This window comes from Protopterus annectens, chromosome 8.part0 (assembly GCF_019279795.1).
Source record: "Protopterus annectens isolate FY-2018-M chromosome 8.part0, PAN1.0, whole genome shotgun sequence".
Classification (NCBI taxonomy): Eukaryota; Metazoa; Chordata; order Ceratodontiformes; family Protopteridae; genus Protopterus; species Protopterus annectens.
In genome coordinates this window covers 1,032,357,996-1,032,374,031 of record NC_056741.1, presented here as the reverse complement: position 1 = coordinate 1,032,374,031, position 16,036 = coordinate 1,032,357,996, and the positions used below count along the sequence as shown (strand labels likewise).

General features: G+C 43.4%; 1 protein-coding gene across 1 annotated transcript in view; it reads left to right on the top strand.

Annotated features, from left to right (window-relative positions):
• Positions 1–347: 347 nt before the first annotated feature.
• Positions 348–16,036, top strand: part of LOC122808394 (phosphatidylinositol 4-phosphate 5-kinase type-1 alpha-like) — a 795,187-nt gene continuing 779,498 nt past the window's right edge. Inside the window, exons 1-3 of the mRNA XM_044079360.1 lie at positions 348–365; positions 794–1,093; positions 1,853–2,052. Coding sequence (XP_043935295.1) covers positions 348–365; positions 794–1,093; positions 1,853–2,052 — 518 coding nt within the window. The remainder of the gene's footprint in view (positions 366–793; positions 1,094–1,852; positions 2,053–16,036) is intronic.

The window sequence follows — 16,036 nt, the reverse complement described above, 5'->3', positions numbered from 1 at the left end:
GCACCTGACATCTGGGGCAAGAAAAACTGAATAAAATGACATTGGCTGCATGTTTTATACCCCTGACGACCTGATGTCATGGAAGAGGAGACAGCAACTGACGCAGGACCCAAGACTTTGTTATTCAGGCTGAGTGAGGGCAACCTGCCAGCAGATTACCCAAATGTAATGACTGCAGCAGTGAATACATTCTAACATCTACATTTATGGTAAGTGAAATATTAGAATTAATTTCTGTACTTCTCATTTCCAGCCAGTGTAAGTTTCTAATTGAGTGTCTGTATAGCTAAAGAGTGATTGCCAGCATAAGTGGTATAGGTGAAAGCACCTCTGTGTCGTGGCGTACAATGGGTGTGGATGACAGGGTACACACATTGAATGAAGGTCCATATGGGCTAGCAATAGTACTCTTACTTTTTTATCAAAATAAATAATGGTATGAGAGGATCCTTCCTTTTATCTCTACATCAGACTGACATCTGAGGTAAAAAGTGGAGTTTAGCATTTTGGGGATGCCCTTTCCTTGGGATAAGACATTGTACTGCATAGTGATCCCTCGTTTTTTTTTTTTTTTTTTTTTAATATCTGATGTGTCGAGTGAGAAAACACAACAGTTTTTTTTATTTTTGCAAGAGTAGCCTCGCAACGGTTGTACATATTTTTCAAGACAGTCCAGGAAAGCCAGCAATGTAATTTAAGTCCTTTTTCCTTTGGTACATTGTGATGACAGTAGTCTACGAAAATAGATTACATTTCTTTTAATGTGTTTTCTTTGTTATTGCTTTCTTTTCAGAATTTGAACCAAAATCCTCGCACACTACTGCCCAAATTCTATGGTCTGTATTGTGTACAGATTGCAGGCAAAAACATACGGATTGTGGTGATGAATAATTTACTCCCTCGGTCAGTGAAAATGCACTTGAAATATGACCTGAAGGGTTCTACTTACAAGCGGCGAGCGTCTCAAAAAGAGCGGGAAAAGCCAGTTCCTACATTCAAAGATTTGGATTTCTTAGAGGATGTGCCAGATGGTTTATGTCTGGATGCTGATATGTATAGTGCATTCTGCAAAACCATACAAAGGGACTGTTTGGTAAGAAAATATTCATAACAATTAAATTGAAAGTTTTGTATCAAAATTATGCCTTTCTTGAAGATTAAGGTTAGGTATGCCTTCATTGAAGATGAGGGTTTAGGTATGCCTTTCTAGAAAATTGCCGGGGGGGGGGATTAGGTATGCTTTCCTTGAAAATTGGGGGAGAGGGTTTGGTATGCCTTCCTAGGAGATGGGTTGGGGGGGGGTTAAGGAGCATGTGCGTACAGTAAGCTTAGTTATAAGGAGCATCTTGAAGAACAATATTCTGCACTGTTCAAATGGTTACAGTTTAACACATTTTTTCACTCATTAGGCTAGTGATGCCTGAAGATTTCCAAAGCCTGAGTATTTTGTTTTGAGACTCAGTGAATTCTGTAGCTAGATTAAAACAAGTCGCAGGAGTGTGACATAGTTATACTGAGGTCAAATTACATTAATGTTTCAATGTGATATCATTCATACACCTTTAAAGCTGATGAACCATCTTGGAACTAACTGTGAAAGACTCCATCCATTTACCATAGGAACTGTGCAGCAGTGACACCTGTCTTTTGTTAAACAGAAGAAAGGCGTGACAATCTAGTTCCTTCCTTCTTGTTTAGTAGACTCTAGCTAGCTGCTGTTGTTGATGGGGTTTGCTGTAGAATTTTTATATAATTCATAAGTGAGTGATGTATAATATCTTTGAATGAGGAGGTTAGAAATTGAAGTACTCTGGCTACTCTAAACTTATTTTGATTGTTTCTACTCCCACAGGTTCTGCAGAGTTTCAAAATCATGGATTACAGTTTACTAGTTGGAATTCACAACATTGACCAAGCTTTTCGTGACAAAGAGGCAGATGGGACAATACCAGACGCAAGGCGACCTGTTGGACAGAAGGCACTTTATTCCACAGCAGTAGAGTCAATCCAGGCAGATTCAGTTCGAGGGGGAGCCTTGGATTCAGAAGACCAGTAGGTTTTCCCATATTTGTCCATTAAAAGTCAGTGAATGAAATTATGAACTTGTGATCTGATGTCGGCTCCATCTGGATTCAGCCTATGGAACTTTAGATCCAGCACTGTCTGATTCAAAAACATTTAGCTTGTTTTGGCTCTGCCTCCCTTTCCCCATAACTCAGTGCTCCTCCATCAGCTCCCCAGATAGTTTGCCGCCATTCGTATCTGCAGCTCTGTGTTTGGCTTCACTTATTCTATTTTGTCAAAGAAGTTAGAGTAGGATTGGTGAGATCTTTCTTCCCTTACCCCATAGGATAGTGGTTAACTTTTTTTTCTGTTAGGTTTAGGTATTTTGGAAGTAGTTTATTAGGCTAGGTAGCTTAGATTTCTCTTTTCCTTTCCTACCATTTTCCCCCTTTAGGCTTTACTGCTGTGTGTGTGTGTGTGTGTGTGTGTGTGTGTGTGTGTGTGTGTGTGTGTGTGTGTGTGTGTGTGTGTGTGTGTGTGTGTGTGTCTGTGTGTGTCTGTGTGTGTCTGTGTGTGTACGCCCGATGGTAGGGTGGATAAGGGGGTTAAAAAGCACATCTCTCTTGGCCATAAATTGCCCTCCCAGGATGCACACCTTAAATGTATTTACTGTCTGGGTTCAGATTATTTGGACTCTGGTTGCTCTATCTGTGAGAGGTTTGGCTCACGTGCTGTCCGTGATCAGAAAGCCAAATTTGTATTGAAAGGGCTTTTGCCCTGTACATCTTAGAGTTTTGTTCCTGCTTAAAAGGGCTTCTCCCCCTGGATCCCAAGACTGGGTCCAAGAACTCTCAGTGGCAAGATTGTCCACATTCTAAGAGAGGAGTGCAAGAGATTATCAGCCTACACCTGTGTGCCAACTCCCTTGGATTCTCCATTTCCAAAGGTCCCTCGACTTTCTGCCTCTGTGGTACCATCGGCACAGACTACAGCTCCAACAACTCAGAACAGATTGCCTTTGGCACCGAAAACAGCAAAAATGACATTTACAGCTGTGAGCATTCTGGGTTCCCTCCTGGTCAAAGGGGCACCGTCAGGCAGGGTAACATTCCCCTTTTCCTCTTGTACTCCTCCTCTTTGGTTGCCAGAGTCCTTCCTATCTCACCCAGATTAAGAGCCTACCTAACTGTGATCCAATATGTGGGGTCTTCCTCCTGTAGACCCTCAAAGCCATCCTCTGTGGCCTTGTTTGATCAGTCATCGAGATCAGTGGACAATCTCAGAGTCTGATCTGGAGCACTTGATGTCTTTTTTGCAGGGACAAATCCAGTAAGACTTATCCCATCAGGTCTGGATTTGACACCTGCACCTTCACCTGCATCTTTCAGATTTCTTCCTTCGGCCCCTTCAGATCTGTGATCTTTGGCATTAGTCAACATTTCAATCTCCAGATTGGATCCAGTGGCCTGGCAGTCTTCGGCTCCATCCTCTTCCTTGGTAGCCTTGACATCGACTTGTTCAGGGCCATTGGCAGCTTGGAGCTGTGATGTGTAGGCTGGAGTTTCTGGTTCAGGATCCTCCCTCCCTCTCAGAGTTTTAGCTTTAGACAAATCGGTTCTAGGCATGGCTCCCTTAGGTTCAAGGTCGTCTTTGGTACCCTCAGGTTCCAGGACCCTCTGAACAGAGAAGCCTGCCTCTGCCTTGGCCTTTGACATTCTAGAGAGGATGTTCTCTTCTCTAGGAAAAAGGTCAGATGTCTTTAGCCAGCATCCTCTTCCATTTTCCTTCTGTTCCACTGGCCAGTTATCAGTTTACCCCAGGACAGCCTATGTCAAGCAGCCTCCAGATTGCCCCCTTGGTGTGGCTACCCAACTCTTCCTTCGCTTCTCCAATTTCATCAGAGCAGACTTCTCAGGGAAGAAAAATTGCAAGAGGAAGCACTTGGATTAACCAGAGCAGTCCCTCACCAAGGATACTGATCTTGAAGAAGGAGAGGGTTCCCCCAGGTCCCAGCTTGATAATGCCTCCTTTGGCAGCTTGTTGTAGCTGCTTCACTAGCTTTGGCTGTGGACCATCAAAGTTCCCTCTCCAGAGGAGTCAGTTTTTCTGGAGGCCTTTGGAGTAGGCCCATCCATGCCTTGGATGGTTTCCCCCTCTGGATGCCCTTATAAAATTGGTATCCCAGAGGCCATTGAAGGAACCTGACACAATAGAACCTATTCCTAGGAAGCCAAAGTTCTTGCCCCCCCCCCTCACCCCCCAAGACGAGCCTCATTGGAGCAAGGGCCCGGCCGTTGATACCATGGGGGTGGCACCATCACCAAAAAAGAGATTTCGGAGTAGAGCTTCTTTATTCACTCCTTCTGGTTCGATTAGGGGAGTGATCCTACGCCTTGCCCACCTTTGCTTTGATAACTCTTTAACTGCTGATTGCACTTGACCAGGCGTCCGACAGACCTTTTCTCTGAAATGTTAAGCATCCTCAAGACAAGAAAGTTTCCAGATACACAGAAGAAGCTGGAGATTCACATCACTGATGTTTCAGTGAGACTCCTCTAATGTAGCTAGTGGAGCATCCAGGGTGGCTGGTTCTGGAGCTGTGATGAGGTGCCATTCCTGGATAAAGTTGTGCAGCTTTGCAGACTGCTTCAAAGTGTCAGTCAGTGCTCTTTTTGATGAGTTCTCCGTGTTTGGACCCAAGGTTAAAGACATGTTGATGAGGAGCGAACAAGAGGGGAAGCTCGCTTTTCTACCCCCCCCCCAAGCGATCCTTCTCTCAGAGTTGGAAAGGAGATAAGCGACCCTTATTCTTGAAGTCGCAGTTCACTTCCTTGGACGCACCTCTGGCAGATTCCTCCTGAGGTGGTTCGCAGAATCAGGGCTTCCATGGTGCTTTTTCTGTTGGGCACTTTCAGTGATTATGAAGGACTGCCAGACTGCTTATCTCTGGAGGCAGTCTGGTGTCATCTGGCTGTCTTCCCCAAGTTTGGGAAGCCATCACCTCACTTGGGTGTCGAGTCATATCGAGAGGTTATGTCATTCCCTTTATAGAAGTTCCAAACAGTCTCCCAAAATGTCTTCCAGATGTTCCACCCCATCAGAAACTTTATGCAGTCGCAGAGATCCAAACATTTCTCACAAATCAAGTCATTCAGGAGGTCCCACCAGATCAGATGGGATCCGGGGGCTGTTCCAGATTCTTTATTTCCAAAGAAAACAGACCTCAGGCCAGTCTTGGAGTGAAGTAAACTAAACAGCTCATCAAAAAGATCAAATTCTGGATGGTTGCAGTGCAGTCCATATTATTTCTTCTGAGGAAAGATGATTAAATGTGCTGGATAGACTCCAAGGACTTTTCACATCAAGATAGATCTGCATTTCCGGAGGTTCCTTTACTTCTGGCTGGTAGCCAGTTTGTATCAGTTTGCAGGGCCCTGCCATTTGGTCTCACCACATCCTACCAGGTGTTCGTCATGTGCATGGCAGTGGTTGGAGCATGGCTCCAGCTGCAGGGATATCCGGTCTTCCCATACTTAGATGTTTGGCTCCTCATTGCCCCCAACAAAGGCATTGTTGATCTTGGCCCAGTATTCCTTGCTCCAATTATGTGACAAGTAAGGCATCACAGTCTGTTCCCCCAAATCGAGCCTTCAGCCTGTACAAGTCTGAGTCCATGAGGTGTCATCTGGACATGGTCTGTCAAATTGTTAGGCTCCCAAGCTCTAGACTTTTCAGTCTTCAAGCTCTGGCCCTATCAGTGCTTGCAATTTCCACATCTCTGGCTCTCTCACTTCTAAGGCTTTTGTGTCATAAGGTAGCATCAGTAGGACTGGTCCCTCTAGCCAGGTATCACATGAGGACCCTGCAGTGGACTATGGCCATTCAGTAATCTCTCCTAACGTAGCCATTGGATTTCCCAATACAGCTGACAAGTGTGTGAAGAACAGATTCAGTGGTGGTTACAGTCTCCATTAGGAATCTGAGGAAGACCGTTTTTCCTTCCCCTTCGGTTATGGTCAACACCGATGCATCCCTCCTGGGGTGGAGGTGTGCATTTCAAATGCAGGACGGTTCAAGAGTCTTGATATTTCACAGGCTCACGTTGGCATCCGTGTTCTGGTGATGAGATCGGTGATCTTAGTGTTGTAGGCATTTCAGGATAACCTCCCCAGGGTGGGATTGTGATACGGGCATGTCAGTCATTTGGTATCTCAACAAGTGGGGGAGGGTGGCATGTTTTTAGCCTCTCTTTCTGGAGACCATGAGGGTTTGGCAGTGGCCGATCTGTCAGTGGTTTCTGGTGGCAACACATATCCCAGGGAGAAGTACAACATTCTGGCCAACAGTCTCAGCAGGAGCATTTTATTGCCTCACAAGTGGTCTCTGACAAATCTAACAGTGGCAACTCAGATTTTTTGGAGCTGGGGCACTTCATGTTGCAAGGTGTTTACGTCCCTGTCCAACACCAAGTGCAACAACTATTTCTCCATTGTTCCCCCTCCAGGACAGGCACCCAAGGACTCTTTGATGTTTTCTTGGCCTCTGGGTTTCCTTTATTCTTATCTCCCTGATGTCCTTCCATTTCACTGTTGCAGTAACCATTGCAATAGGGATTCCTGCCAAGGTCAGCTCAACGTCCTGCCAGTATACGAAATCCTTTAGGTTGCTTTAAGGTACACTGTATATCACACACATGTTCCTCTCATTGAGTAGGACATAAAGGTGACATCCGGACTACCGTCCTCAGAACAGCTTTGCTGCCAGTCTGAATGCCATCTCTTGATAGTCTGTCTGAAAGCTCATTCCATTGCTAGTTCACTAAGCTGTTGCAGGTAAGTGACCTGTTTTGTTTTACTTACCTTCCTTTTATTATGTTGTTGTTTGTTGAGGTTTCATGTCATCCAGTAAGGGTAAATGCTAGTGTGGGAGACTGATTCTCCATAAAGACTGCCATGAACATTATCTGTTTTGCCTTGGTGCTTCACCTCATCTACGGAAAGAGCACAATGCGAAAGAGATGAGGGCTGTTTCAGGCTTTTCATCCTCTTATCTCCCCGGGACCTTTCAAGGTGTTTACAGACAATACCACACCGGTGTGGTATGTAAACAAACGGGGGGCAAGATTTTCTTTCCAGTTGGCACAACTAGTGTGGGAACATGCTTTTCAGTATTAAGTGACTCTTCATGCAGTGTACATTCTCTCAAGTCAAAATATTGTGGCAGACACTCTGAGCAGGTCCTTAACTCCATCCCACAAATGGATACTTCACAGATGTGTTTCTGGGGGTCTGTATTATATATTCAAAGTTTCAAAATTTCGAACCTCATATGTTCGACAACATATGAGCAAAACTTGAAACCTCGAATGTATAATAAAAAAGTGAAAAAAAGCCCCCCTGCACCCCCACCCCACCCCCCTACTTAAATATACCAACTCTGAGACCGCACTTCAGTGCAGAAAAGGGAAATTTTCCAATTCTGGGTTTACAGAGCCATTGCCTTTCACCTTCGAACTTTTCAAAGTTCGATCATATGGTGTTGACCATATGGCATTCGAACTTTGAAACCTTTGACAATTAATAGGGTCCCTGTTTCCTGGACATTGTCCACCAGTGGGGTACTTCTCAAATAGATCTTTTTGCCTCCCCTCTGAACAGACAGCTTCCTCTTTTTTGTGCCGGAGTCCCAGGTGCTGTGATTTAGAACATAGATGTCCTGTCTTTTTCTTGGAAGGATCTGATTGGTCTGGTTGCTGTTCGAGGCATCTACTAAGAAAAGGCCACAAGCCTGCAGATTCTTGCATCATCTGGGACAAGACTGTGAAATGCCAAACATGCCATGGCCTGCTTCTCTTCTTGGGATTGGTGCTAACATTTTGCTTCTGGTGAGAGAAGAAGCAAAGAAGTATCGTATCCCAAGAGTGAAGCTGTGCTGAGACCAGCCTTAGTAGTAGCCAGGCAGTAGCCATTCATGCAACTCCCCTCTTTTCATCATTCTTGACAAGCTAATTCTTTATTTTTCAGTAAGTACTGCTTGATTTATTTGTGACTTCAGAATGTCTGCCTAAATACTTCATCCTTAAATTTTCAGAGTCTGTATTCATTTCCTTCCAAGTGTTTGGCAGTGCTCTGTAGAGACTCAGACACCTTGAGTGACATTTTTCCTGTAAAAAGAATATAGAGGGAAACTGCTCCAGTACTTGGTAATAATGAACCATCCCTCCTGGCATGTCTAAAGGTCAGTTCCCTGTGCTTTCTCTTATTAACCTGATTAACTTGGGTATTCTGAGGCAGTGTAGCAACTGCCTCATGTCCACAGACAACCCTCTCCTCTTACCTCCCAACACTCAGACTTGTGAGATGCACTTGTATATCGAAATTGGAAGGCATGCACTCTCAAGCCAAGACTGGATTGACTGGTCGAGGAGAGGGTCAACACCTGCACCACACCACATTCAACACATAGCCATCCAAAACACCCACCATCACAGCTCTCACATAAAAAACACAAACCACACACCTGCCTTTGTGGAGGCTCTCTGTAGAAATCTACCCAAACAGCATAGACCTCCAAGGCAGAAACACACTTGACCACCACAGCACAGCACAAACAAGACGACACACAGCTCACCTACACAGTGTTCCCCTCAACCTATGCCCCTAATGCAAAACAGATTGCCCAATACAGTAATCATAGGTGACTCACTAGTGAGGCACACTGATGTCCCACTCACTAGGTTGAAAAAGAAGGCAACAGTCCGCTGTCTATCAGATGCCAGAATCCGACACATAACACACGCACTCCGGTCACTCTATAACGAGTACAAGTTTTACTCTGTCACTGTCCACGTGGGTGTGCATGACCTGAGATGCACCTCCCTGGACTACATGAAAAAAGACTTGGAGGAGCTCCCAGATTTTGTGGCCCAGGCAGGTATGACCCCTAACCATGAGCAGCATCCTACCGTTGCCCAAAATAATACCACAGTACAAGAAGAAAATGATTGACTTCAAAAATTGGCTAAGTTTCTGGTATCTTTCTGCTTGGGATGACATGATTGACAGACCTCAATGCTTCGTCAGAGATGGCCTGCATCTGTCACCCCTGGGTTTCCAGATACTGGCTAAGGCTCTTGCCACCCCTATAGTGCCTTTTTTAGGCGATGATCCAAAGACCAAATTACCAGTGTAACAGCTGCAAATAAATGCAATCTGAGGGTCATGCTGCTCAACGCTAGAAGTCTAAATCTCATGATGCACTTGCTCGAAGCACTCCCCAAAATGGAGAACATCAACATTTGTGCTGTGATGGAGACATGATTTAAAGTAGTAGAAAGTACCTCTGCACTACCAGGCTATAACTCATTCCACACATTTCGGCCCCAGAACATGGACAGAAGCTCCAAAGGTGGTGGCGTCTCCATATTCATAAAGGATATGCACACCTCCAGAGTAGTAGCCCAGCATAACTCATCTGAGATACTTCAGGTACAACTAACATTGGGTAAGATGCTGATTCAAGTCGTAGCCTGCTATAGGTCCCCAACCATGCCCCAAGACTGACTCCACGTTCATTACCACCCTGGAAACCATTAGGGTCCAACCCAACACTCTCATATTAGGTGACTTCAACTACCCCTCTATCAACTGGTCAAACTACTCGTGCACCAGTACACTGCCCCAACGTTTCTTGGAATTCATCAAATCCAATGCCCTGGACCAGCTCATTCTTACCCCCACTAGAGGAAGCAACATCCTTGACCTGATTATTACTAGCATGGGCAACCGTTGCTCTACACCAGTAGTCAGTTCCTCCCTGGTTAGATCCGACCACAAATTACTCACCATTGAAATCCACATCTCACTCACACCCCCCACAAAGGTAACCACCATGAAAAACTTCTCCAAAGCTGACTTTGGGCTCCTAAAAACAGAGGTGGCTAACTTCACGGCACCCATGTCAGTGGAAAATAGATGCATTCCCCACTCAAGAATTATTGATAAACTCACCAAACTAGGCATCAACCCCTATGTCACTAGGTGGGTTGCAAATTAGCTCACAGATGGACCCCACAGTGTGAAAGTAGTGGACTCAAAGTAAGACTGCCACCCAGTTATGAGTGGAGTCCCACAGGGTTCAGTCTTGGGTCTTCTCCTGTTTGGCATCTACTTCTCAGAAGTCCAGGCCAACCAGGAGGGACTCGGGTTGACCAAGTTTGCAGACGACTGCAAGCTGGGAGCCATTATTAACTCCCCAAGTGATGTAGACATCCTACAGAAAGGCCTCACTGATATCAATGGCTGGTGTCAAAACCATGGCCATAAGGTTAATGCCAAAAAATGTCATCATCCCCTTTGGGAAAAACTCAGTTCCCACTAATTACCACATTGATGGGAGCCTACTGACCACTGAAGGCGTTATAAGAGATCTTAGGGACACAGGTTGACAGCAACCTCTCCTTTGACCACTGCATTGCCACTGTGGTCAGAAAGTCCTATGTGGCACATCTCATTACCAAGGGTTTTGCATCCAGGAAGAAGGAGGTCATCATCTCTCTCTCTACTCTTCCCTCATTAGGCCAGAGTATAATGCCCCATTTGGCATGTACCTCACTAGACACGTGAAACAGCTGGAAAGGCCACAAAAGTACCTCATGAAGAGGATCCTAGGCCTTAAACACATGTCCTACATGGACAGACTAAAAAAACAACTCCAGCTATTCTCTGTATCATATAGTCTACTAAGAGGTGACCTCTGCTTGACTTACAAAGCCATGTCTGGCCCAGCTCTGTTAGAAGTACTACATCTAAAGAAATCCTAATCCCTCCGCACCACACGCTCCAGAGACCTCATCCTCATTACCACACTCAACAGAACATGCTGGAGGGACAGGTTCATAACCCAGAGACTCCCCATGCTCTGGAATAGACTTCCCTTACATGTCGAGCAGAGCACCTCACTGGCCCTCTTCAAGAGAAATCTTGATGAGTTGATGGGAAATGGAAAGATTTCCCCCAGGGATCACTCCAGTGGTTCTACTTGAATGAGGCACTGGGAACTAACGTTGGGTCGCACAGTCCCAGGGCACTTTTGTGGGCTAGTCTTGTAAAGGCTCCAGGGCCATTGGCCTAGTACACACTTATGAACCTATGTTTCTTTACTCTTCCCCTCATTCCAAAAGTCTTGTTCAAAATTTAACAAGATGCTCTCAAAATCTTGTTGGTGACTAGAACAGCATTGGTTCTCTTTTCTGCATTTACCCAAGGGCAGTCATCACAAGTTACTTCAGTGGGTGGACCTACTCACAGGACAGTGGATCGCTCATCCATCCCCACCTGTCCGCTCTTCAACTGACACTGTATGTGATATGATTTTGACATCTTTTTTCTGAGGATGTGCTTAGGTCTTGAAGGAGGCTAGGAAATCCTCCTTATCCAAACTGAAGAGGTTTTCTGTTTGGTGTCTTTCTCGTAACCTGGATCCATTTTCTGTGGATGTTCCTTTGGTTCTGTGTTATCTTTGTGAATTGTTCAATGCTGGGTTGGCTTAGGCCTCTGTTAAGGCCCACTTATCAGCTGTTTCTGCTTGCCTGCTTTATCTCTTCCTTTAGCTTCTAGTTTTGAGGCTAAACAATTCCTTAAATGTGCCTTTCATATTAGGCCTCTCAGGAAGTTTGTTCTTCCTCCCTGGGATCTTAATTTGGTTCTGGAAAAACTGACTCTGGCTTCTTTTGAGCCTGCAGCTTCAGCTTCCCTGCAACATTGCTCTTGGAAGACTTATTTCATTAGCCCTTACTTCTGCCCGTCAGATGTCTGAGCTTTAAGCCCTTATGGCTTTTCCTCTTTTTTGGTATTTCAGAAGGACATGGTGTTCTTGCGTACTAATCCTTTTATCCTCAAGGTCATCTCCTGAACTCAGCGTTTGTAATACACTTGGAAAATAAGAAACAACAGTACAAACCGCTGCTGACACTCGTATTAGGGACGGAACTAGATAAACACAGTCCACAATAGAACGCTGTAATCCACAAAGCAGTATTGTTGTAATGGTTCTCCAACTTGAGATCGTAAAATGAACTCCACAAAAAATCGTCGCTCACAAAAACTGTTTGGTAGTTTAAAATTTAATCACCATACAAGATATAAACCTTAAGCGCTTTCACTCGTACACCACGAGCTTCCTCAGAACAGTCTAAATAACCTGTCATTCATTTTTAAATACACCACATTGGCGCCAAAACAGTAATGTCCTTTAAAGCTACAGTGCTTGTTCCCTAATTGTAAATTAAATACCAATGTAATAAAAATATTACTATTACATACAAAAAACATATTAAGTTGAAATTATAAAAAGTGTAAAGTTGTGTACAGTTATATATATGTATATACCTAGAACTTCACCATATATCAAACCAACATTGAATATATATTAAAAAACATTTTGCTAACATGTTATCACTCAAAATCTATAAAATGGGTCCACTTGCATGTGTCCATCCATGCATAGTATAATTAATAATACTTTACTGATGTATTGCAAAATCTAAAAAATATAAAAATGTAAAATATATAAAACTAAGCCCTTCATCAACTTTTTATCATCAATAATGGCTTAACAGTAATATAATCATTTATTCCGGGCCACGTCATTGCATCAGTATAAATTTGCCACCAATATTCCCTATATGCCAATGTATTTCTTATATTGCCCCCTCTGGGATTTATCTTAACTCTTTCTAAGATTGCGAACTTGAAAGAATGTTCAGTGCCTACTGCACTGATATGTTTATATAAGGCATTTTTCACATCTTTGGTTCTAATACTATAAATATGTGAGTAAATTTTTTTCCTAAATTGTCTCTCAGTCCTGCCTATGTAATATGCAGGGCAAACATTACACTTAGCTATATATATAATCATACTAGTTTTACAATTACCTTGTGTAGGTCTAATTGTAGTATTATTTGCATTCTCCAAAGAAAAAACCTTATCTTCGCAGATGTATTTACATTGTCCGCATGCTCCACATTTATTGGTATGTTTCTCTTTTGCGGTTAATTGTGTATGACAATTTTCTAATGTATTTCAGATTCTTCCCCATTTTGTAGACAAAGTGTGGTTTAGATCCCAAAATTTTTTGTGCGTCATCATCCATTAAAATAATTTGCCAATTATTAGTTAGTATATTTTTCACTTGGCATGAGAACGGACCATATTGTACTATACATGCTCTCTTAAAAGGTATATCATTCCCTTTAGTAGTGCTTCCATCTATTCCCAAAGTAGTCTCACTACCTGCATATTTAAGTCCTAAAAGGGTGTGTATTTGTGTCCCCACTCTTTGAGAATGTATATTCCTGTATCATTCATCATACGTTCATCATATCCCCTCTCTCTGAATAACCCAGTGATGAATTTCAGCTGTTCTTCTGTGTCCTTTCTATCAGATGTCATTCTCAATGCCCTAATTACTAGCCCTTTATAGATGTTGTATTTGACTTTCTTGGGGTGGTTGCTATTGTAGTCCAGATAAGAGTTGGAAAAGGTGGTTTTCCTATTAATCTTTGATTTGAAATGTTCACCTTTCGCCAATGTGGTGTATTTAAAAATGAATGACAGGTTATTTAGACTGTTCTGAGGAAGCTCGTGGTGTACGAGTGAAAGCGCTTAACGTTTATATCTTGTATGGTGATTAAATTTTAAACTACCAAACAGTTTTTGTGAGCGACGATTTTTTGTGGCGTTCATTTTACGATCTCAAGTTGGAGAACCATTACAACAATACTGCTTTGTGGATTACAGCGTTCTATTGTGGACTGTGTTTATCTAGTTCCGTCCCTAATACGAGTGTCAGCAGCGGTTTGTACTGTTGTTTCTTATTTATCCTCAAGGTAGTGAATTAGTTGTCCTTGAATAATCAGTCTTTTCATTTGCCCACGTTTTTCCCCATCTCCGCAATCTGCCAGTGAGAAGGTGTTGCACACATTGGATGTGCATAGACAACTCGCACTTTATCTGGATAAAACTAAGACTATTGAGAAATCTGATAAGCTTTTTGTTTCCTTTCATCCTAGGTCATTAGGATTAGCTGTGTCCAGGCAGACTGTTTCTTCTTGGATTTCTGCAATCATTTTTTTTTTTTATTCCTCTCCTGGTAAGAGCCTTCCTTCTGTTGAGACTAATTCTACTAGAGCTATGGCTTCTTCTGGTGCTTTTTTAAGGGTTTGGATACTAACCCTATTCTTGAGGCAGCTACCTGGTCTTCTGTTCATACTTCTACCAGGCAGTGCAAGTTGGATGGAATTTCCAGAGCTAGAACTGGTTTTGGTAGAGCCGTCCTTCAAACACTTTATTACAAACAGTTAAGTGCTTTCATTCCTATTTTAATAGAACTTCATCAGAATAAAATTTGAATGTGTATAGGCAAGTAAGATTTTATGTTGTCCATACCAAATGTTTCAGTTTTGTCTCCTTTTCAAAATCCAGGCTGGGCTGTCCCATGTGTAAAGTAACTTTATCAAAGTGGCTGTCAGATTGTCTTTTGTTTACATATTCTTTGAAAGAAAAGACTCAACTAAAGGTCATTCAACTAGGGCCTTAGCTACTTCTGCTGTTTTTCTTTCTAAGCTACCTGTGGATATTTGCACTGCTGGCACTTCGCTGGGCCACCACACTTTTGTTGTGTTACAAGCTTGGACATTCAGTCCAGGTCCAGGACTTCATTTGGTTCTACTGTGTTGAGGAATATACATACTTAGTTCCTTCTGAGGAACTTTCATGGCTGGGGACTGTGTCCCACAGGTTGAACCATGTAGAGCAGATAACATCAGATATGAAAGTTATGTGCTCATCATAATGAAAGATCTGTGTTCTCTGTCTCTCTGGTATGGGCCTCCCTGACTTCCTGCCCACAGCCTTATAACTGATTTTGAGTCTTTCCCTCTCCGATGATCGGACAGTGAAAGATCTTCATTCAGCTCTTCTAGAGTCTCACATTTCCCCTGGGTGTTTTCCTTGCATTTGTGGAAGATGTGGGGGTCAGTTGGGTATGTTGTATCATCGTTATGTGACTCAAGGGGCAAATTTATTCTGGGGAGTTGATAGAGGAGCTGGGAATTATGGGTAAGGGAGGTGGGGCCAAAAGGGTTAAATGCTTTTGAATCGGCCTGTGTCCGATCCAAGATGCATCAGAAGTCCCACAGGTTGAACTAGACGGAGACAGGTAACATGGATCTGTTGTTATGGTGAGTACATCACTTTCATTTTGTTTTTATTCAAGATGCTGTTAATATATAATTCAGTACCTGAAGCATTTCTGACCAGATACTACTTCTGCATGCTTTACAGGACCATGTTGTTGATGTTGGTGAAATGTATGGATATTTTTTATTTTTCCCAACCAGTTATAATGCCTTGCTGAACTTGTGTGCATTTCAAAACTTGTCTCTTCAGATTTTCACCCACCTCTGGAAATGTGGGCCACTCCTGTTGTAAACATACAACACCATAATCATGTGGTACATAAACAAAAAGGCACCAGGTCTTACCAACTCCCCAGGTTAGCATAGGAGACATGGAACTTGACATCCCAAATGAGTATCTTGCTCACAACCACATACATCCCATCTCAGGACAGTGTGCTAACAGATTTGCTAAGCCACTCCCTGGAGGACCCCCATGAGTGGACTTTGAACAGAGATGTTTTTAGATGATCATCCTTCAGTGGGGCACTGTTCAGATCTTTTTGCTTCACCAACCAACCAACAGCTCTCCCAGATGTTCTTCGTGTTTCACTGTTGCAGTCATCACATTTGGGTTATCTGCTTGCAGTAGCCCTCAGTCGGCCTGATTAACAAAGTGTTGGGTCCTGCGTCGGTTGCTGTCCCTTCTTCCGTGACTCGGGTCATCAGGGGTATAAAGCATGCAGCCAACATCATTACCTCAGTCTTTCTTGTCGTGCGGTGCCTGAAGCAGAAGCAGTTCACAAGTGCCGGTCAGCCGACTCCTGAAATTTTTGTTTTAGAGTTTCAGAA